General features: G+C 35.7%; 1 protein-coding gene, 1 non-coding gene and 1 pseudogene across 2 annotated transcripts; 2 read left to right on the top strand and 1 right to left on the bottom strand.

The window, feature by feature from the left end:
• The first annotated feature begins 8511 nt into the window (after nt 1–8511).
• Nucleotides 8512–8586, top strand: Trnaa-agc. Its single transcript has one exon. It is a non-coding gene; the product is annotated as a tRNA-Ala (tRNA).
• A 4881-nt stretch (nt 8587–13467) lies between these two features.
• Nucleotides 13468–16038, top strand: LOC124456914 (annotated as a pseudogene).
• On the bottom strand, nt 15872–17669 carry LOC124457979. Its single transcript, XM_047008105.1, has 2 exons — nt 17430–17669; nt 15872–17329 (listed from the first exon to the last, which is right to left on the bottom strand). The coding sequence occupies exons 1-2, from the start codon at nt 17626–17628 to the stop codon at nt 15999–16001; spliced, it is 1530 nt and encodes a 509-aa protein (XP_046864061.1). The 5' UTR covers nt 17629–17669; the 3' UTR covers nt 15872–15998.
• Nucleotides 17670–22181: the final 4512 nt, after the last annotated feature.

Raw genomic sequence — 22181 nt, 5'->3', positions numbered from 1 at the left:
TTGGTGACATAAGACTTGAGATTGAGATTGGAGACATGATATTCATAAGAGTTAAAGATGCATCTTTTTTAGGAGAATTTTTTGATGAATATACATTCTTAATGGGTAAAGGAGGTGATTTTTGAATATTATGAGGATAATTATTCAAACAAGAATTTATTTTACCATCGCTTTTTCTGTATCTTCATCCATGGGTTGTGGAGAATCTGGTGATGGTGATGCACGATTTTGATTTTCATTGCAGATTGTCTCAGCATTTGTCCAATTCGGTATTGGTGTTTGTAGAGAAACATACTCATTTTTTTCTTGAAATTGATTTTTTTCTTAATTTTCTTTTGATACTCTTAAATTTTTTTCTTCATTTCTCTTTATAAACATATCAAAACGCTTTTTGTTTCTTTTATCTTTCAAATAAAATAAAAAATTTTTGTATAACTCGTTTGATTCCATTTTTTCTTGATAATAAAGAAATTTTTAACGGACATGCTACTTGAATTTGTTGTAAAAAATTATATTTCCTTTCATTTTATCCATTTATGGTATGATTGCCCTTGGTTGTAATTGGTACAGCCTGATACTAATTTTTGCTTAGATTTAGAACATAACCTTGACTTTTCAATTTGATTGACATTAGTGAGTGTCTAGAAGTTACTAATTAGTTTTGGACAATCCATCATGCGACCTAAGATGTCATGAGAAATTGGCAAAATATTGAAAGCTGGTGGTCTTGTATGAACAGCTTCTTCTGCAACAAATGGTTTTTGTCACTCCTCTTTTCATTCCCAATATCGTCATTGTCTTTGGAAACATACATCAAATCACTCCCTTTTAAGCTGTTGATTTTTGATAATTCTGTATCGTCTCCTATTTCTCTGAGCGTTATTAATGCGTCATGTGGCATGTCATTGTGATACATGTCATCTGCCATGTCATAATTCAAGTCGTCTGGTATGTCATCGTAATTCACATTATCTGCCATGTCAACGTAATTCACGTTATCTGGCATGTCATTGTAATTCACGTTATCTGGTGTTTCACCGTAATTTGCATCATCTGATGAATAAGAGCCAGCTATATTCACTTCTTTGCAAGCAGCTTCAATTGCAGCATCTTGATTCTCTGCAGAAAATACTTCATCATTTGTGGGCACATTTGGGCTGATAAGTCTGCTAACTTTTTGTATGACCATATATTCATTTTGTTCAGTCCACAAATGTGAATTGGATTGGTTTGCTTGTTTTGAACTATTTTACACATGTGTTACACTCTTTTTTTCATCCAGCCACTTGTTTCCTCTTCTGTTTTCTTTCTGCATACCAGGGCACATGAATAAAACACCATCAAGACAGTTGCTAAAACATTCTCCATCTTCCTTATTTTTTAAATGCTTTAAACCAATACATCTAGGATGATAATACTCCATGTATCGTTGCTTCTCAAAATAGCACACTAGTACCATCCAATGTCTTTTCAGTGGCAAAAGCAATAAACAGCTTGTTCGTTGCAATTTGGAGTGTATACTTTGGGGGTATGAGGCTGCCTACTTGAAACACGAATATGACTGGAGGGTGTAGCACATGCTGCCTTTTCGTCAAGAAAAAGTTTCCAACGTCTTCACTTCTACTTGCATATTTTCTGCTTTGCTGACTTGTATTTTTGCAGACTTATCGTTCTCCCCTTATCATGTCAATAATGGAAATTCATTTATGTCAATCAATACATTCTTATGGCCTGATATAGGAGTTTTTTTTGCTGCATCTCCTTTCCTGTTTCTCATGTGCATGCATACAACTTCTCGGAATGCTAGAGCCAATAACCTACAAATACAAAGATTATGACAGAAGTTTTACAATCGGCTTGCATTCTCTATTTTCATGCCTTGCTTGTAAATTAGCTTTTACAATAATAGAAGGGAAAAATCTGCTCACATTATTGCTCCATAGGACTTTTTTCTTGTGCCGATTCTGCCATGTTTCATTGAATGGGGGTTTCTACAATTTTGCAAACGACTATGCATTAGTTGTAAGATGGCGTTTGTCAACAAATTTTATAAAAATCCTTACAGACAAATGTTTGTATTTCACAACATTTTACGTAATATGGTTAAACGTAATTTTAGCCTCATTTAATCACATGGCTTTATTATTTAAGTCAAGATTTTGAACGTTTCGTTGCTTCATTCTGGCAAAAACTTTTTGTTTATTCAAATAAGTTTTCATTATTAGCTATGTCATTCAAAAAATCACTCATGCATGTAATAATTCTTAAATAAGAAAAATAAAATATACAGTTAAGCCTGTATTTAGCTACCAACGTGTATTAAACGGACACTTTGTAAAGTCGCGAATTAAACCTCGTGTAATTTATAGTAATGAAATGTCTTCAGCGATGTTTTTTGCCTTTGCTGCTCGCTCTCGTATGTCTCCTGAAACCCTTCCCAATTTCATCGCCACGACATATAGAGATATTTGGGCGAATTTACTAGTTTGGATGTCCACACTCCTCCAAAACTTTAGCCCAAAAGCTACCAATTTTCCACCTTTTACATGCATGTTTGTTGGCACAATTAAACAATACCATTATGCATGCAGTTTCTTTAATGTTCTCCTTAAGAGAAAAACATTCTGCGACTTTTGCTTTTTGAAATAAATATAACTAAAAAATATAACAAATTCTCCTTAACAATTCACTCAAATAAATGCAAGTTATGTAGAATAAAGAAATTGATAAAGATAATTCAAATATGCTCACAGAATAATTTATTATTTAGTTTTTTAGTATTTTAGTCTTGTGTAATTCTGGTTTTTAAATTGTAATTGATCTCGTAGTTTGTTAGTTTGAGGGCCACAAGTTTTTCACACTTGTTGTGTCACGTGTTACCCTCTTTTAATAAAGTTTCATCATCATCATGAAACTTTAACATGAAACTTTAATAAAGTTTCATCATCATCATCATCATCAACTATGTTGATTTATGTTAAATGCAATGTTGTATGTCTTTACGGACCACAAGTGTAACAACCTGATTGTGAAGATTGTGAAGAATAGGGTGTAGTGCAAACTGCTGCAAATCAACTTGACTCAGTACAAGCTTTGCACATCAATTGACAAACGAGCTCAAGGATTGTTTTCTAGCTAATCAAATATGAGTACATTTATATTTAACTCAGTCCTTGTTATTGCTTTTTCATTTCTTGGCCGACCGTTGATTTATCACATTTAGGCCAGGCTCAAACGTCTAGCTTCACAAGAGTCGATCTTTATTCCAACTTTAAAGCTCATGTGAAGGTTGACATTTGAATTAGTTTTGACTGTTTTAATTTCGAGCAATCTTACAATAAATTTCAACATCACAAGTCAGAAATATCAACTGCATGTCAATTTGGATTCAAATGTCCTACTTCACATGAAACAAATAATTTTCATTTTAACACAAACATCCCTCCACATCTTTGTTTATTTAGTAAAGTTATTAACATGTATTTTTCCTCTCACAGTACCATGTGACGATAACAAAACTAACAACCATTATGGCAACATGGCATGTGCTTTTCAGATTTCAGATGATCGTTATTGTGCTTGTTATGATCAAACAAATTATATTGGTTTGATATGTGAATTACCAGTATGAAATTAATGTTATACATATGAAAATAATGAGGAAACAATAGACTGCATGATTGGTAGAAGCGTTGGTTACTGTTCTGCATGTCACAAATCCGAGCCCAAAGCCAAGGAAAACAAAAGTGATGGCAAAAAAAAACTCTCAAACAGAACAAGGCTAAGAATTCTGATGTAACTGACTATACAACTGGGAGGTAAGGAGAGATTAATTTTGTAAGATAGTGTTCTCACATTAGACTGTCACATTGAATATTTGCAGCCTCTCACAAATGCCTCAATGGAGGTATATCCAGGGAGACAGAAATGATATGCTAAAAGGGCACCTATAGAAGCTATATATTAAGCTATAAAAGGACCCTTTAAGGTAGTAGATACCAGCAAAATCATGAATTTTATTTTTTTAAAATTTTTCCATACAACCCTTCCTTAGCATATACATTTTTAAGTTTTACCTTTTGTTTTGTTGAAAACATTATTTTAATGCTGAAAATTCTATGTTTTTTGAAGATGGTATTTTAAAGTCCATGGCGTTTCTATGGCAACAAATTTGAAAAGTTGTTGTTTTCCCCATTTTTTCATTAGGTTAATAAACAGGGTAACAACCATTGAAACACTGGTTACAAGGCTAGAAAGCGTGTATGTGAATAGCTTAAGACCTGGGCTGGGGTTCTCCTATAGAGCCTGGTATCTAATTTGTATATCAAGCGTGACCAGTACATGTTCAACGGTTTTACAGTTGTTATTCAAAAGCTTTCCAAAGGTTTTCTGGCAATGCCTAGAACTAAATATCGATCTTTGAGAAGACCTGTTAGATCAAGGAAACGTTCTAGAAAACAAACAAACAAACAACATTTGTATACCGGCCAGTATTAATCCCCGCCAAGGGGGTTGACCGGTCCATGAAGGAAACGTTCTAGAAAGCCGAAAGAAAATAACGACGATGGCAAAACCAGTATTTCAGCGAAGAAAATTCCTCGGGATAAAAGCTCATCCAGCCATACGACAACATGCACACCCTGAATTCCCACTGGTTATTGCTTTCAAGACGTAGCTATGCTTGGTCAAATTATATCAAAATGTGCCGTTTGCAAAGGCTGTTTGAAAGGTAGATTACGGCTGTTAGAAAAACCTGGAGGATGTGGATTGGCTAAAACAATTGGTGTTACAATGTTCTAACTCTTCTTGTGATACCTGTACTGAGCTCCCAACCTCACAAAGAGTGGTCAAATATAAAGGTCAATTTTATGATGTGAATCATCGAGTTACTTTGGCTATGAGAGTAATTGGAAAGGGAAGATCAGCTTTGGTTAAATTTTGTTCTGTTATGGACATGCCAGGGCCAGCAGCAAAAAAATCCTACAACACCCATGTGAAGGCGTTTTCCCATGTTTCACAGGAAGCCGCTGAGTATGAAATGAAAAAAGCAGCAAAAGAAGTGCGAGCCAAAAGCAATGTGGGCAAGCATGAAGCATTGGATATTGCACTTTCATGTGATGGTACCTGGGCAAGAAGAGGTTTTCAATCTCTATATGGTATGGTGTCTGCTATTGAAATTGATAGTGGTAAAGTCCTTGACTTTGAACTGAAAAGTAAGGTGTGTTACCAATGCCATTGCAAGAAACATCTTGACCCAGACTCAGAGGAGTATATTCATTTGATGGAAACCCATAGTCCTAAATGTAATGCCAACTTTGACAGATCTGCTAAAGCAATGGAAGCTGCTGGTGCAGGGGGGATCTGGCTACGGTCATTGGAGAAGCATAACTTGCGTTATGTTGATCTTGTAGGTGATGGCGATTCCTCCTCACATCGCGATGTTTTACGCTCGGACCCATATCGAGATGTGAAGGTACAAAAAATTGAATGTGTTATACATATTCAAAAGAGGATGGGAGGAAGGCTTAGTAAAAGGAAAAGAGATTTGAGGAATACTAAATTGTCTGATGGCAAAACAATAGACCATATGCCTTATTCATATTTAATGAAAATGCGCGCTGTGCATTCTGGTCTTAGTAGTCACGCTACTACGGTAAACATCAACATGGCCACTGCGGATAGTGAGTGTGTAGCTGTTCTTTGTCGTCTTTCAGAGGTAACTCAAACGAATGAAAACCCTAGTTCTTTTCAGAACTCTTGCACAGGTATTCAGGAGTTTGTTACATCTGAAGCTTATGGCAAGGAAATCCCAGAAACGTCGACGAAGGCGAAGATAGTTGGTGTAAATTCTAATACCGTTGCAAGTCCAGATGAAGAACTCGCGACATTTGGTCGCTTAGATTGGACAAAGTCTTTGGCTAATCTTCCATCTTTTACGCACGAGAAGCTTGAGCATAAGCTAGTTGAAAGTAGAAGAGGAAAATCCGATAATTATGCGCCTAACGCTTTTAGAAATATGAAGAAAGGTTACGGTCTCTGGCGAGAAGGATATGTAAAGAATACAATGGTAAAACACTTGTTCCTACTTCAAATTGGAGGTTGTATTTGTTGTAAAGGCGTGTGTTGGTGCATTTATAAAAAGTGTGAGCTACTCTGTATTTGTTCATTTAAATCAGAGAACTGCTGAAGTGGAGTATAGTATTTGTAACTGTAAAGCAGGACAAGGTAGACTACATCCAAGCCATGGCCATTTCGGGCTAATAACCAGGCCACAATGGCTTAAGTGTGTATTTTCTTCCAGTAAAGATTTAGGTTTGTATTTTTCAAGAGCAATCTTCTCATTATCTATACCCAAATTTAGTGGTTGAGGTATATTTTTAAAAAATTTGTTAGATTTGGTGATTGTTTTAAGCAACAATGTAGGGTGTATAGTTTTTCTTTGATTTATAACTTTTCCAAAAATAGAAGCAGTTAGTCTTTTCCACCTTTCATCATACCAAGGACTTTTTTTTTGTTCCATTGTATTCATGCATATTTCTTTGGCTTGGATAACGGTGACAAAAACTGTTTTCAACATTACATACAATTGTTGTTTAGAATAGCCCAAAGGAGGACTATAATCTGTAGCCACATTCTTAAAAATCTTGTTTATAATACATAGAGATGGATCTTCAGGCAAAGACTCCACCAGCTTGTCCTGCTTTACAGTTACAAATACTATACTCCACTTCAGCAGTTCTCTGATTTAAATGAACAAATACAGAGTAGCTCACACTTTTCATAAATGCACCAACACGGGCCTTTACAACAAATACAACCTCCAATTTGAAGTAGGAACATTTGTTTTACCATTGTATTCTTTACATATCCTTCTCGCCAGAGACCGTAACCTTTCTTCATATTTCTAAAAGCGTTAGGCGCATAATTATCGGATTTTCCTCTTCTACTTTCAACTAGCTTATGCTCAAGCTTCTCGTGCGTAAAAGATGGAAGATTAGCCAAAGACTTTGTCCAATCTAAGCAACCAAATGTCGCGAGTTCTTCATCTGGACTTGCAACGGTATTAGAATTTACACCAACTATCTTCGCCTTCGTCGACGTTTCTGGGATTTCCTTGCCATAAGCTTCAGATGTAACAAACTCCTGAATACCTGTGCAAGAGTTCTGAAAAGAACTAGGGTTTTCATTCGTTTGAGTTACCTCTGAAAGACGACAAAGAACAGCTACACACTCACTATCCGCAGTGGCCATGTTGATGTTTACCGTAGTAGCGTGACTACTAAGACCAGAATGCACAGCGCGCATTTTCATTAAATATGAATAAGGCATATGTCTATTGGAGGTCGCAATCGTGTCACCGACAACCTAATTGACATGTTCCAAAGGTATTATGGGAAAGCTCTAAAGGAAAATAAGGGGAGTATTGATGGCATGGAGAGGGCAGTAAAAGCTATTTGGCACCATTATGCTTTAACAAAAGACAAGCAAATGCACCAGTATTGCCCTGAGGGAGAAAATTCATGGTGTGGTTGAAAATTCAACGGGATTGAGTCACCAGAATTTTTCAGGTTCATGAGACAATTGCTTAAATTGTCCAGGAAAGTGCAAAGATCATATCTTCATTTAAAGTGAAATTTTTGCTAATCTGATTGGATAAGAGCATCTGAGCATGCTCAAACGCAACATTTTATGTCATCTGGTCATGCTGATTTTGAAAGGCATGACCAAACTTAATCCTGTGAGTAATTTTCTTTATGTGCGAGGTTCGTGTTTATAGACTGAAACATTACAAAACACTATCATTATAACCATCATTTATTTCCATGTATATATATGCTGTCAAAGCAGATATCTTTGGTTATTTACCATGAAAGCTTTTCCTTGCTTAATAATCTGGCTACTAAAATATCATCGTAAACCGAAGGCTGATGCCGAAACTGTAAACCACATTGTGTGTTCAAAGCTTTCGAAAGAGTTGATACACAAAAAAAGATAGGCTTTATTGAAGAGCAAAGTCAAAAAGCATCGAAAGGCCAGTGATTTTGCTGGCCCTGCCTATTGTTCCCAGGATTCAAGGATTTCTCTTTGAATCTCGATTTCACGTCATGGACGTTTAAATTTGAGAAACTTATGACCAATTTGTACATGATAACTTCTAAATAGAGAATAAAATAAAGAATAAATAGAGAATTTTAAAGAGCTTCTTGAGTGCTTTGTTATAATTGATTTTGTCTTCAGAAGGTATTTGCATCACATGCTTCATTGGATGCATGTTCTGCTTATTGTGTCACCAGACATGTTAAATGATTTTGCAGACGTCACGGGTTCAAATCCCGTTGAGTCACCTGAATTTTTCAGGTTCATGAGACAATTGCTTAAATTGTCCAGCAAAGTGCAAAGATCACATCTTCATTTAATTTCAAACACCGCACTGCATAAAACATTCTTTCATATGACATTCCTTTCACGAGAAAACATGAGCCCAACAAAATTGGCCTGCTCACCACTGTGTGACTTCATAGCTCAGTTGGTCAGAGCACTGCACTAGCATCGCAGAGGTCATGGGTTCGAATCCCTTTGAGTCACCTGAATTTTCCAGGTTCATGAGACAATTGCTTAAATTGTCCAGCAAAGTGCGAAGATCATATCTTCATTTAATTTCATTTAATAGATATTGAATATTGTTTTTAAAAAACATTTTTCATACATTTCAATTTTTACTTGGTTAAATGTTGTTGTTTTTGGGATCGTAGACTCTCCAGTGTAAGAAGTTTGCAAGTGAATAAGAGACTCCCTGTTTGCAAGTGAATAAAATGACTCGCTGTTTGAGAGTGAATCAAAGTAGCTCTCAAAAACTTCTTTCATAAGCTCTCATCGGATACTTGTGATTTCAGTCCTTGAGTAAAGTTGATGAGGTTTAATTCTTTGCAGGCTGCTATACTGAGTATTGGCTCACTGGGTGTATCTGATATAAAGAATTCCAAATCGTACTCTTCTTCTCGGTATTTGCAATGCAGAGTACATACAGCTTTAACAGGAACTGGCTTGCTGTTGTATGCGATGAGATTAACTGCTTGCTTTTTTAACGGTATTCTTGTAGTGCCAGCTAACGATTTATATGTTTTAACTGGGATGACGTTCACTTCTGCCCCAGTATCTAGTTTTAACTTGACTTCAGTATTGTTCACGCACAGTGTTGCATATTCCGCTTGATTGTGATTGATTCTTGTTTCGTTTATGGCAGCTTGTATTGTATCGAGGAAGAGGAAATCGTCGCTTACTTCTTCTTGATTAGATCCATTGTTAGATCCCTTTGTCTCAATTGGTCTTTTGCAGCTAGAGGTCACGTGCTTAGGTAACGCCATACTGGAGAGCACGCTTTCCATTAAACAATGGCGAGTACAAGGCAATTTAATATGTAGAGTAAATTTTCTTTGTTTTTGTGGCGATTCCGGCTAGACAACACTAACGTAGTGTTAAAGATTATAATGCTTCACTATACGAAAAATAGAACGCTAGTTCATATTCACATATATAGTTCAGTCTATTTAGTCACGTGATATTTTTGTATATATAAACTATTGACATTCCTCTGAGTCGTTCGTTACGATTATAGTTTTGTATTGAATCCTCTTATTTAATTAGCTCACTACATTAAATAAATGTTTGCTCAAACCAAACAACTTTGCTAAATATTAACAGGTTATGGGCCCAGAGAGCGCCTGTTCGGTTTGAGGACTTGTTGAGTGTAATTTATAGATAAATTAGCCTTATTTTTGACAAGTTTTGACAATGGTGTCAGGTTGTTGCATCGAATCGAAAAATTTAATGGAGAGAACTTTCATCTTTGGAAATTTAAGTTACAAATGATCCTAGAAGATAAAGATCTTTGGGATATTGTTAATGGCGTTGAGGTTGAGCCTTCTGTTGAAGATTCTACTGAAACTCAACGCAAACAATTACAAAGACAAGAAAGAAAAGCTCTCGCTACAATCTGTTTATCATTAAAGGACGAACAATTGTCAATAGTTTGATTGGCTGAAACAGCGAAGGAAGCATGGTCAAAATTGGAAGACCACTATGAAGTAAAGTCTTTGGCGAACAAACTGTTTCTTCGAAAGAAATATTTCTTGGCAACTATGGGGATTGATGAATCTATGACTGAGCATATTAATAAAATGAAAGCTTTGGCAAGTCAGCTTGAAGTGCTGGGTGCATCTATAACAGAGGATGATCAGGTTGCAACGCTCTTATGTAGCCTCCTGGAATCCTACAGTAACTTGATTACAGCTTTAGAGTCTCGTGCTGATGATTTAACATTGGAATTTGTAGTAGCAAGGTTGTTGCATGAAGACTACAAACGTAAAGAAAATTTATCAAGTGCAGATGCTAGAGAAGATGCTCTATTGTCAAAAAATGAGAGAAACAATAAAATAAAAATAAAATACAAGAAAAAAGGAAAATGTTACAATTGTGGAATCCCTGGACATTGGACAAGAAATTGCAATAAACCCAAGAAAAATAAGTCAAGAGACCCCAAAGAAAGAAAAGAAGATACATCATTTAATGCATCTGTTGAACATGCATTATTTTGGTCATCGGAATCTAAAAATCATAAAGACTTTGAATGGTATATAGACTCAGGAGCATCCCAACACATGTCATATGAAAAGAAAATGATGGTTGGCTATGTTCATTTTGCAAGCCCACAAAAGGTACGTCTGGGAGATAATCGTGTTGTCCAAGCATTTGGAAAAGGAAATATTTGGCTTAACATCAAAGCTGGTAAGAAATATAAACCTGTAAGATTGGTGGATGTTTTGCATGTTCCAGACCTTGCGAAGAATCTATTTTCAGTAAGTGCCACGACTAAGCAAGGATATTCAATTCATCTTCAAGAAAGTGGATGTGTTATCTTTGACACATCAGGAACTGTCATGGGATCTGGTAAGCTACGAAATAGCTTATACATACTTGATGCAAGTTTAAAGAATGATAAATTCCATGATGTCAATATGGTTAAAAAAGATCATCAAGAGGATTTATGGCATCAGAGGTATGGTCATTTGAGTATAAAGAATTTGCAATTATTGAGAGATCACAAATTGGTTAATGGGTTGGATTTTGAGTCTACAAAAGAACCTAAGTTCTGTGAAGGTTGTGCAAAGGGCAAACAGAATCGAATTTCATTTCCCAAAGGACAAGCAACTCAAGCAAAGGAAATTCTTGAAATCATTCACAGTGACGTTTGTGGACCTATGCAAGAAAACAGTTATGGTGGTAGTCGTTACTATGTTACCTTTATTGACGATAAGTCCAGATTCACAGCTGTTTACTTTATAAAAAGAAAAAATGAGGTATTAGAGAAGTTTAAGGAATATGAAGCTATGGTGACAAATTTCACAGAGAAGAAGATCAAAATCCTTAGATCAGATAATGGCGGTGAATATAGATCCAAAGAGTTCATGAACTATCTTAAAGAAAAGGGAATTCAACATCAATTAAGTGTACCTAGAACACCACAACAGAATGGTGTATCCGAGAAAATGAACCGAACTATACAAGAAGCGGCTAGGTCCATGATGTGTCATGCAAATCTTGAGAAAAGGTTTGGGCTGAAGCTGTATGCACAGCAGTCGTTATTAGAAATCGAAGTCCTACAGCAGCTGTTAATGGAATGACACCTTATGAAAGCTTCTATGGAAAGAAACCAGATGTATCGCATTTTAAGGTATTTGGATGTACTGCCTATATGCATGTATCAAAGGAAAATAGAAAGAAATGGGATTCGAAAACAAAAAGATGTATATTTGTTGGTTACAGTCTTTCAAGTAAAGGATATAGACTTTTTGACCTTGAGACTCAAAAGGTTTATATATCCAGAGATGTCTTGTTTAATGAAGATGAATTTATCAAACAAACAAAGAAAGAAATAGTTGATCTCAATGAAATGAATTCAAGATTTATTAAAGAAGAATTTACGATCACTAATCTTTCTTTACCTTCACCGAATCATAAAGACGATACCACAATAGATCCTAATCAAGACATGAATCAGTCAAACATTTTGCAAGAAACAGAAATCGAAGAACAACCACGACGTTCATTTCTTCAACGAAAACCTCCAGAAAGATATGGGACAGTGATTACTGGAAATTGGTGGGAAAGTAACACAGCATTCATAAATGAAGAGCTAAGTTTAACAGAACCCACAACCGTAGATGAAGCTCTAACTGGTCCTGATAAGAAGCATTGGAAATATGCCATGGATGATGAATACGCAGCTCATATCAAGAACAAAACATGGACATTAGTTGATCTTCCCGAAAAACGAAAAACTATCAATTGTCGTTGGGTATTTAAAGTAAAATACAACGTGGATGCATCTGTAGAGAGACATAAAGCTCGTCTGGTCGCAAAAGGTTTTTCTCAGGAACCAGGTTTGGATTATGACGAAATTTTTTCGCCTGTTGCAAAGTATAAATCAATTCGTTCTTTGTTGGCAATTGCAAACCAGCTTAATTTTGAGATACATCAAATGGATGTTTCCACAGCCTTTTTGAACGGTGAATTGGAAGAAGAAATTTACATGTCCCAGCCTGAAGGATACATAAAAAAGGGAGAAGAAAAACTCGTCTGTAAACTGAACAAGAGCATTTATGGATTGAAACAGTCATCACGATGTTGGTACATCACCATCGACCAATTTTTGAAAGGTTCAGAATATCTACAATCAAAATCAGACCCTTGCCTGTATATAAAGCGAGAGGGAGATGATATTATGGTTATTGCCTTATACGTTGACGACATAATTCTAGCCAGTAATAATTTCAAAATATTGCAAAGAGAAAAGGAAGCATTAAGAAAACGTTTTGAAATGAAGGATCTTGGAGAAATAAGTTGTTGTCTTGGAATTCAAGTTGAACGAGACAGAGAAAGAAAAAGAATGAAATTACATCAATCGAAATATCTTACTAATTTATTGGCAAAGTTCGGTATGGATCAGTGTAAACCAGTTGCAACACCTGTTAGTCAAGGAGCAAAGTTGCTACCCAATCAAGAAGAGCCAGTTGAAACTACTAAGTATCAAGCGTTGATTGGAGGATTGACATATGCAGTTTTACTGGAACAAGACCTGACCTTGCACAAGCACTGGGAATAGTAAATCAATTTTGTTCGAAACGCGGAAAAGAACACTGGATAGCTGCAAAACGTATATTGCGATACGTCAAAGGAACAATTGATTACGGAATTGTTTATGATGGAAAGAAAGAAGTTGATATAGACTTAAAAGGTTATGTTGATGCAGATTGGGGAAGTAATCCAAATGGAAGGAAATCGCAATCAGGATATCTGTTTACTTTATGCGGAGGAGTAATCAGTTGGGCTAATAAAAAGCAAAGTGTCGTAGCACTTTCATAAACGGAGGCAGAATATGTTGCTGCATCTTTGGCTTCTCAAGAAGCAATGTGGCTACGTGCACTGCTTTCAGACTTAAGTTTTGTTCAAAGAAAACCCACTCCGATTAAAGAAGATAATCAAGGAGCTATAGCATTATCCAAAAATCCAAAGTATCATCCTCGAACCAAGCATATCTATATCAAATGTCATTATATCCGTGATAGAGTATCTAATAAAGAAATACCTCTTGACTATTGTCCTACAGATGAAATGTTAGCAGATTTGCTGACCAAACCATTAGGCAAGACGAAATTTCAAAGTATGAGAGAACTCATGAAAGTTAGAAGAACTCTTTAAATGTTTAATTGATTAGTTACAGTTCATATTTTTCGAGAGGGAGTGTTAAAGATTATAATGCATCACTTTACGAAAAATAGAACGCTAGTTCGTATTCACATATATAGTTCAGTCTATTTAGTCACGTGATATTTTTGTATATATAAACTATTGACATTCCTCTGAGTCGTTCGTTACGATTATAGTTTTGTATTGAATCCTCTTATTTAATTAGCTCACTACATTAAATAAATGTTTGCTCTAACCAAACAACTTTGCTAAATATTAACACATGGCGTCGAATCAAGGTAAGTGACAAGCAAAATTTTTCATCAATTCTTTTTCTTGACTTTTAACTGAAAAGGAGTAAATTTTCACTCATTCTCGAAGATTCCGCAAGTGTTCAAAATAAACTTCAGTGCTCAGCGACTTTAAAGCCAAAAAAAGATCAAGTTACCACTGTTGTGTGCCTCTATGTAATGGAGATTCCAGATATCACCAAGACCTGAAGTTCCATCGCATTCCAAGTGCCAATGACGGCAAAGAAACCCGTAAACTTTGGCTGGTCAAAATCTGAAGAGACGAAGGGCCTGATTTCAAGGTAGCTTTGTATTATTATAAAAAGCTCTTGCATATTTCTTCAGTGAATCTTAGATAGTGCATCATTTGTAAATAAATACGCACTAATGCTATGTTTTGTTTTAACTTTATAAGATATCAAGCAGCACAAGGGTTTGCTCGAGACACTTTTTAGAGGACGATTACCTACCTCCTGATAATGCAGGACGGTGTTTATTAAAAAGGGTCTGTTCCCAGCCAATTTGACTGGTCTTCAATGACTCCAAAAGAAGAACTAATTAGCACTTGTACTGGGTATGGAATTGTCAATAATAAGTTTATATTATCGCCTTCACCTGTACCGTTTCTTAATGATTAAAATGTTATTTGCTTTAGAGAGACACAAACTGAAGAAACTGCAATTGAAGAAACTGGCAGTGAAGTGTGCACAGTCGATCCTTTGCTAAAAATGCAAGAAGAGTTGGAAGGATTAAGATTGGAGGTAATTCTGAAAACCCAAGAATTAAAAAAAAGTAAGGAAGAAACAGCTTCTGTTATGGAAGAAATGAATGCATTCAAGGCCCAAGCACATAAAGAAATTGAAAATACCAAGAAGGCTGCTGCCGAGGAGTTAGCACTATCCAAATTTGGTTTAGAAAGATTTTCAACTAACAATGACTTAGATTCTACACAGGATTTGTTTCTTATGAACACATTAAGGCTTTTTATGAAATCATAAAACCAACTGCTGAGAGAATGACCTATTGTTATGCTACAGGAGATAGAGAAAGTCGTCCAAAAGCACGAACCATGCTAGTTATAGACGAGTTGTTTATGTTCCTGGTTCGTATTAGATTGGGCTTATTTGAGCAAGACCTTGCTCATAGATTTAAAATACATATATCCTCTGTTAGCCGAAAAATAGTTACATGGAGCAATTACTTATATTTCATGTTGGGATGTCAAGTAATCTGGCCTTCTAGGGAAAATGTCAATAATTACATGCCCCAGTGTTTTCGTAGGCTTTACCCAAGTACTAGAGTTATAATAGATTGCACAGAAATTTTCGTACAAACTCCCAGCTCCTTATTATTACAGTCACAATTATACTCAAGCTATAAAAGCAACACTACCCTTAAAGGTTTGGTTGGGATCTCTCCTCATGGGGCAGTCTCTTTTGTATCTGGGTTATATATTGGAGCAATCTCAGATAAAGAAATAACTAGGTGTTGTGGCATCTTAGATTTAATTGAGGAGGGAGATTCAATATAGGGAGACAATGGTTTTGATATATAATATCTGTTATTAGAAAAGAAAGCAATACTTAATATTCCCCCCTTCTTAGAGAGTAATGTTCAGTTTACTCAAAATGATGTTCAAAAAACCAAAGAAATTGCAAGTGTCAGCATACATGTGGAAAGGGCTATCCGAAGGATAAAAGAGTATCATATTTTTGATTCTGATATACCACTTACTTCATTGGGGTCAAATAATCAAATATACACAGTTGCATGTTTGCTTACCAATTTCCAAGGCCCACTAATTTCTGATCCTAGTAAGAATTAACAATTGTAAATATTGGATTACAGTTGTCTTGTCAAAAAGAATTAAATGTAGCTAAAAAACATGTAACAGACTATGACTATGAGAATAAAAGAGAGATTTTCACAAAATTGTAGAAAATTATCACAAGTTTACGACAATCACTTTAAAAAATATTGAAAATAAAAACCATCAACCTTATTTTTTGCCTCTTGAAAAAAGTCTTTGTTAAATTTAATCCTATTGCAAACAAAATGTGTGTCACTTATGTAGCTAAAAAAGTCACACCACTCAAGACCTGTCAAAGCTAACTGACACTGTACTTGGTAAAAGTAAATATCAGTGTTCTTCAAAATAAAGTCATTTGTAGCCACATTTTTTGAAAGATATCTAACATTAGCAAATTCATTTTCACCTTCCTTGACAACTTTGATTTCCAACAATCCAAAAGGGTTGCAACAACTCTCAGCTGCTTGTAGGTCATATACCAATCGGTCTGGACTGCAGCCCAACCAAGGACATCTGGGATGAATAATTAACCCAGAAGGAAATAGATTCACAGACCCATTCTTAGCAACATTAGCATAGGCCATTGCAGCTGTAGATTCTAAATCAATGCCTCTTTTCATAGCTGCAGTTATGACATGACGAGATGGATTGAGCTGTTTTACAAGATTTTCAAAATCTCTCGACCGTCTTGCAACAATCCCAAACTTACTTGCTGTGATTCTTTTACTTCTTAACATATGCCACAAACTGTTTGCACTTTGAGTGATTGTTTTCTCTTGGATATCAAGTGACTCTTCTTGAGTAATCATTATAGCATCTAAAGAAGCTTGTTGTTGCTTTGTGAGACAACTGGAACAATTATTCTTAAATCTCATTTCCGCTGAAGCCAATGGTAGTTTTGGAAAGTTGGTACAACTGAAATCATTGATAACATAGTCTTGAGAGAGCTTTTGCTGGTAAGAAAGAACACATCCTTTAGGAACTTCTCCAAATTTACTTTGCACAAGTGGGATACTTGCAAGGTTCTTTTCACTTGGAAGTATACTTGCTATTAATGGTTTGCTTTCAAAATCATCAAAATTTTCTTTTGTCATTGGTAAATAAACATTTGAAGGTGAATATAGTGTGCTTTTAATAAATTTGGTGAAATTAGCCCCTGCTCTTGGTTTTTTGACAAGCACATCTTGAATCTTCTTCTCTTCTATCTTTTTTCCTCTGGGTACACTCCATCTTTGAGGCATACTAGTGCATGTCAATGAATCGGGCAATGAGCGAAGACCTAGCTGTTTGCAATGGGCTAGAAAGAACAGCAATCCAACGACATGATGGCAGTATCCCCCAACACCAGCTACACATGAACACCTTGCAGAAATTGAACTGTTAACAATGTTGATCTTGGTTTCAAGTACATGTGGAGGCTCATTTTTCTTCATTGATCGATAGCATCGAGCATTTATGACAGCTAAATCATCCTTGGTTGTAACTGACAAAAGAATATTAAAATTTTTATGAGATCAAATTAATCACACTCTGAAAGTAAGCTTAGTAACTAAAGAAAACGCGAACAATGATTGGCAATTCACCTTTCATTTCATGTAAATATCCAGGTTCAGCAAAAAACTTGTAGGCCTTTGCGGTACTCTGACATCCTGACAACTCTTTTGCATACTTCTCGACAAATGCAAAAGTCAAGTTAGGAAGAGAACTTATGTCTTTACTTTCGGTACACGAATCATCTGGAGAAGCATGCATAAAAACATGAAAATACATTAGATTAATCATTAATACCTTCCCGAAAGCCAAATCTCCTACTTGTGACTCATTTTTCGATTAAAAAAAGTCAAGAAAAAGAATTGAAAAATTTTGCTTTTCACATACCTTGATTTGACGCCATGTTAGTGTTGTCTAGCCGAAATCGCCACAAAAACAAAGAAAATTTACTCTACATATTAAATTGCCTTGTACTCGCCATTGTTTAATGGAAAGCGTGCTCTCCAGTATGGCGTTACCTAAGCACGTGACCTCTAGCTGCAAAAGGCCTGTTGAGTTAAATTTTCCACTTGAGCGACACATCTTGGCGTAATGATTTAATTTTTTGCATTTATTACATTGCCGACCAAACGCTAGACATTTTTGTTTAGGATGTTTGTTTCCACAATGCATGCATTTCTTTTCTATGTTATTTTCATCACAATTTTCCTTTTGCCTTTTATCAACGTGTTGTCTTTTAGAGATGTTTTCTTGTCGTGAATGACGAGGCCTGTGGATACAATTGATTTCTTTGTCGTTATCAAACAGTTTTAATTGTTGTAACGACAATTCATCCGCTTGACAGATTTCAATCGCTCAAGTGAGTTTCAATTTGGGTTCTCGAAGAAGTCTTTCCCTGACTCTTTTTGAGATGATACCACTGACAATTCTGCTGCAAGTTAGGTCCTCCTTAATCTCACCCCACTCGCAACTTACTGCCAAGGTCTTAAGTTCAGTTACATAATGGTCGATGGTTTCCGACTTTTCCTGATTTCTTGTCAAGAATCTATGTCTCTCCACAATTAAATTTTTCTGTGGTTTACAATATTGTTCAAATTTCTGAAATAGTATTGGTTCTGCCACTATTTGTAAGCCATCTTTATCTAATTCGAATTAAAAGGTATAAGTAATACTGTATACTCCGCCTCCATTTTGACCAAACTTCTGATAGATTTGGCATTTCAAAATTGAGTTTGCCTGGTCCTTTTATATCGTTAATTATTGCGATCCTAATCCTGACACCATGTAATATTTTTTATTTTTTTCGATTTGTCTCTGACTCTGTCAGTCAGACTACTCCCTATGTACACAATAACAGGTTTCTTATATAGATAAAAATTAGCATAAATGTATATTAATCATGTTTTATATCAATATATTACAATGATGATCATGATGATGATTGGTGTGACAATTGCATAGCAACTGCATGTTGATACCTTTGCTAAAGATGATGATGTGTAATGATTGCTTACTGACTTTAAAAAGGATGGTGGTGTGGGCTGAAAGGAATGGGGTTCCTTGGAGTAATATTGTAATATCCTTGGTGGGTCAGGTTCGGGACCTGGTTGCTTAAGCTTGCACCTAACCATCCATGTGGTAAGTACGGTAATGACACATATTAATTTAGGTTACATAGTAACCAAGGTTAATATCAGAGGAACCAGCAACAGCATGGGACTGAATGACGTAGGAAGGCATATAAGTAACTAAGTGTAAATGAGGTGACCATTATTCAACACATTCGTAAGCTGATCGTCCTAGAAAAATTTTTTCTTATCGAAATAGTTTTTGATGTGATAAGGTGCAAGTATGTGGTGGTCAGGGTGAGTTTTGCATGGTGTATGTATTTACGTCACACAATGTTTTTGTTTTTCCATTTTTATTGTCGGATGTGGACAGTGTGTTTGAGTCGTATCTTCTGGTTCCAGATGTTGACCATCTGCTGCCTTGAACAATTTGCATTTCAGACGTTGACAGTCTGCTGGGTTGACGAATTTCCATTTCAGACATGGACGGTCTGCTGGGTTGAAAAATTTTCATTTCAGACATACTTTGAAACTAACATAACATGACTAAAGAATAGCACTTGCTTCCATCTGTAAAAAATTAGTTGTTGAAAATGGTAACCTTTTGAAAAACAATCCAATTCTCATTTCCGAATGCAGATTGTTTTATAATTACACAGTTTCTGGAAGCAGTTTCCACTCCATCTGAGCCTCTGCAGATCTTTTCACTATTTGCATTTGCTCTGAAATAATGGCTTCGCCCATTGACCAACCCAATGTTGAGAGACTTAATTTCTTATCTCACTCCATTCATTTGGAAACAGAACTCCGCAATCTTTTAGCAAGGCATAAAACCATTTCAGTGCCATTCAGTCTTACTCCACTTGAGCTTGACTTAAATGTCACTTTTGGATTTACGCAAGTAACTAGAAATAAGAAATGTAACAATTACTTTATGAATTTGGTCTATGGGCAATTAATTATTGAATTTATTACATACGTTTTTTCAAGATAGTTTGTGCTCTATTGACTTCATTACTAAGTCCACAATAATTGGCTGTTCTGTTTGAAGCATTGCATGAGACACTTGCACTTGGTTGGTCTGGAATTGCTTTATCCACACTGGCTTGGATAGAGATCATCAATACTTACCAGCCGTATATTACCAATGTTATAATTGTGCAAGTAGTCATTGGCTATTGCTCAATTTTTTCATGTTATGTGGTTAAGGCACTTACCATCTCAGCAAATGCTACCAAAAGTGCATGAATTCTTAAACAGCGCTCGTCGATGTTTGGTGCTTTAATGGTAAATTGTTGATGAAGCTCATTAGTTCTCGTTATGCAGACATATTTGACAGATCTGCTAATTGCCGCCATGGTCTCCAAAGCACTAGACCCTCTTTCCATTATTGCATTGTTTTGGAATTCTGCATTCTGTTGATTCTCGATTCTCCAAGGACTTCTTGGTCCTTCTTTAAAGTGAATTAGGACAAGCCTTCCAAGTACTCTACAGCACGAGAAGAAATTACATTGGTGCATTAAAAAGAAACCTTATTCCATAAATACAGAAAAATCTACCAGGGGTCATTGTTCAATCCCTCTTAATTGACTTAATTGACTTAAGTGTCTTAATTGACTGTGAACATCGGAATCGTTCAAGGAGCTGCTTTGAAAACACATGTCCCAGCAACATTTTCAATAACTGTGGGGCATTTAGTGTGTCGAGCACGGGAGGCAACGTTGATCTACTGCACAGCCTGGGGATGAATCTTTTCCTTAGCGCTGAAAAGAAGTTTGATCCATTTCCTACAAGACTTAGTGCAACTTTTGAAGATTTTGTCTTTCCAAGTCTGTTTGTTCCACATACGTTGGGCAGGGAGGGGACAAAATCCCAGAAAATACACAATCATTTCATAATGAAAGCCTAATAACATTCCAGCTATTTAGGAAGAAAACTAATTAAATCAGAGATGAAGTTTTGCCTACTCTTCATATTGTATCTACATATAAAATTCACTATTTAACTACCTCAAAACTTAAATAAACAACAGGTTAACAAATTACTATTATTCTTTTCATGCTAAAATGGTTCAACATTAATGTGACAAATGTATTTTTACATCTAAAAATGTCTGCACGTTTATAATAAACTGGCATTACTTCCCAAAATATTGGACATATTGCAATAAGCTAACCAATAGTGAATACAGCAGCAATACCATTATGATGCAACATGGACATCAAAGGTTACACCATTTCACCTAATGTTAAGGAACATAAAGTCAGGTTTACTTTAGGCAATTGAGTTGCTGTTCTTTCTGATTCCAAGATTGACTTGACCCATATGATGCTGGTCTCTTCTGCAGTAACGACGACACCGTCACTGTTCAATTGCAGGTTATCGCCCAAAACTTAAACTTCTGAATTTGGTTGTCTACCAATGCAGCAAACAGCTTCGTACGCTTCTCTCACTTCGTTGATTCGGCATTTCCTGGAAGCATTATTTTGTTAAAAGTTCAGGGTTTAAACTGTTCATTGATGTCAATTTTATTCATGAAGTAGCTAGAAGTTACTTCACTACAAAACTAGTTAGGTTTATTTCATCACTACATGAAAGAGTTATCACCCTTGTGTATCACGGGGATAGTTTATCTGATTGAATAATATGAATTAGTTCATAATTACATTTTGTGAAATAGGGCAACAAGACAACGTCTCCAATACAGTGAAAAATTTGAAAAATGAAATACATCTTGATTTATTTTAAAACAATGGCTTCAATAATTTGGTTTACCTAAAATAGTTCTTTATCTGCCACTTGATAAAGCATTTGAATTCATGAGGATCGAAGTCACTTGTCAACACACCTGAACAATATGACTTATTTAAATTGTCCATAAATTTTGATTCACTTCCAGAGAGTGCACCTTTGTTTCAGAAGAAACCCAACTTAAACAAACACACACATTTTTGCTCTGCATTTAAATGATGAAGAACAATGACAATATGGAAACAAAGAGAACAAAAAATTCTTGACTTACCTGGACTCTTCACCCAATGACCAAAATACACGACATTGAATGCCACTGTCATCGCCTGCGTCAATGTGTTTCAGCAATGACATTGAAAAACTAGTTTTTTCAACATACTCCGATTCTCCATTTTTCTCCTCATACGAATTCCCATGGTTTTTGCAGTGGTTTAATGTTAGATCCACCGTATTTCAAAAAAATTGGGGACCTATGTTAGTTTTGTACATGATACCACTAACAAATTAATGTCATATGTTAGTACA

This window comes from Xenia sp. Carnegie-2017, unplaced genomic scaffold (assembly GCF_021976095.1).
Source record: "Xenia sp. Carnegie-2017 unplaced genomic scaffold, XeniaSp_v1 HiC_scaffold_6, whole genome shotgun sequence".
NCBI lineage: Eukaryota > Metazoa > Cnidaria > Anthozoa > Malacalcyonacea > Xeniidae > Xenia > Xenia sp. Carnegie-2017.
The sequence above is the reverse complement of the archived record's forward strand: the minus strand, read 5'-3'. Positions and strand labels throughout refer to the sequence as shown.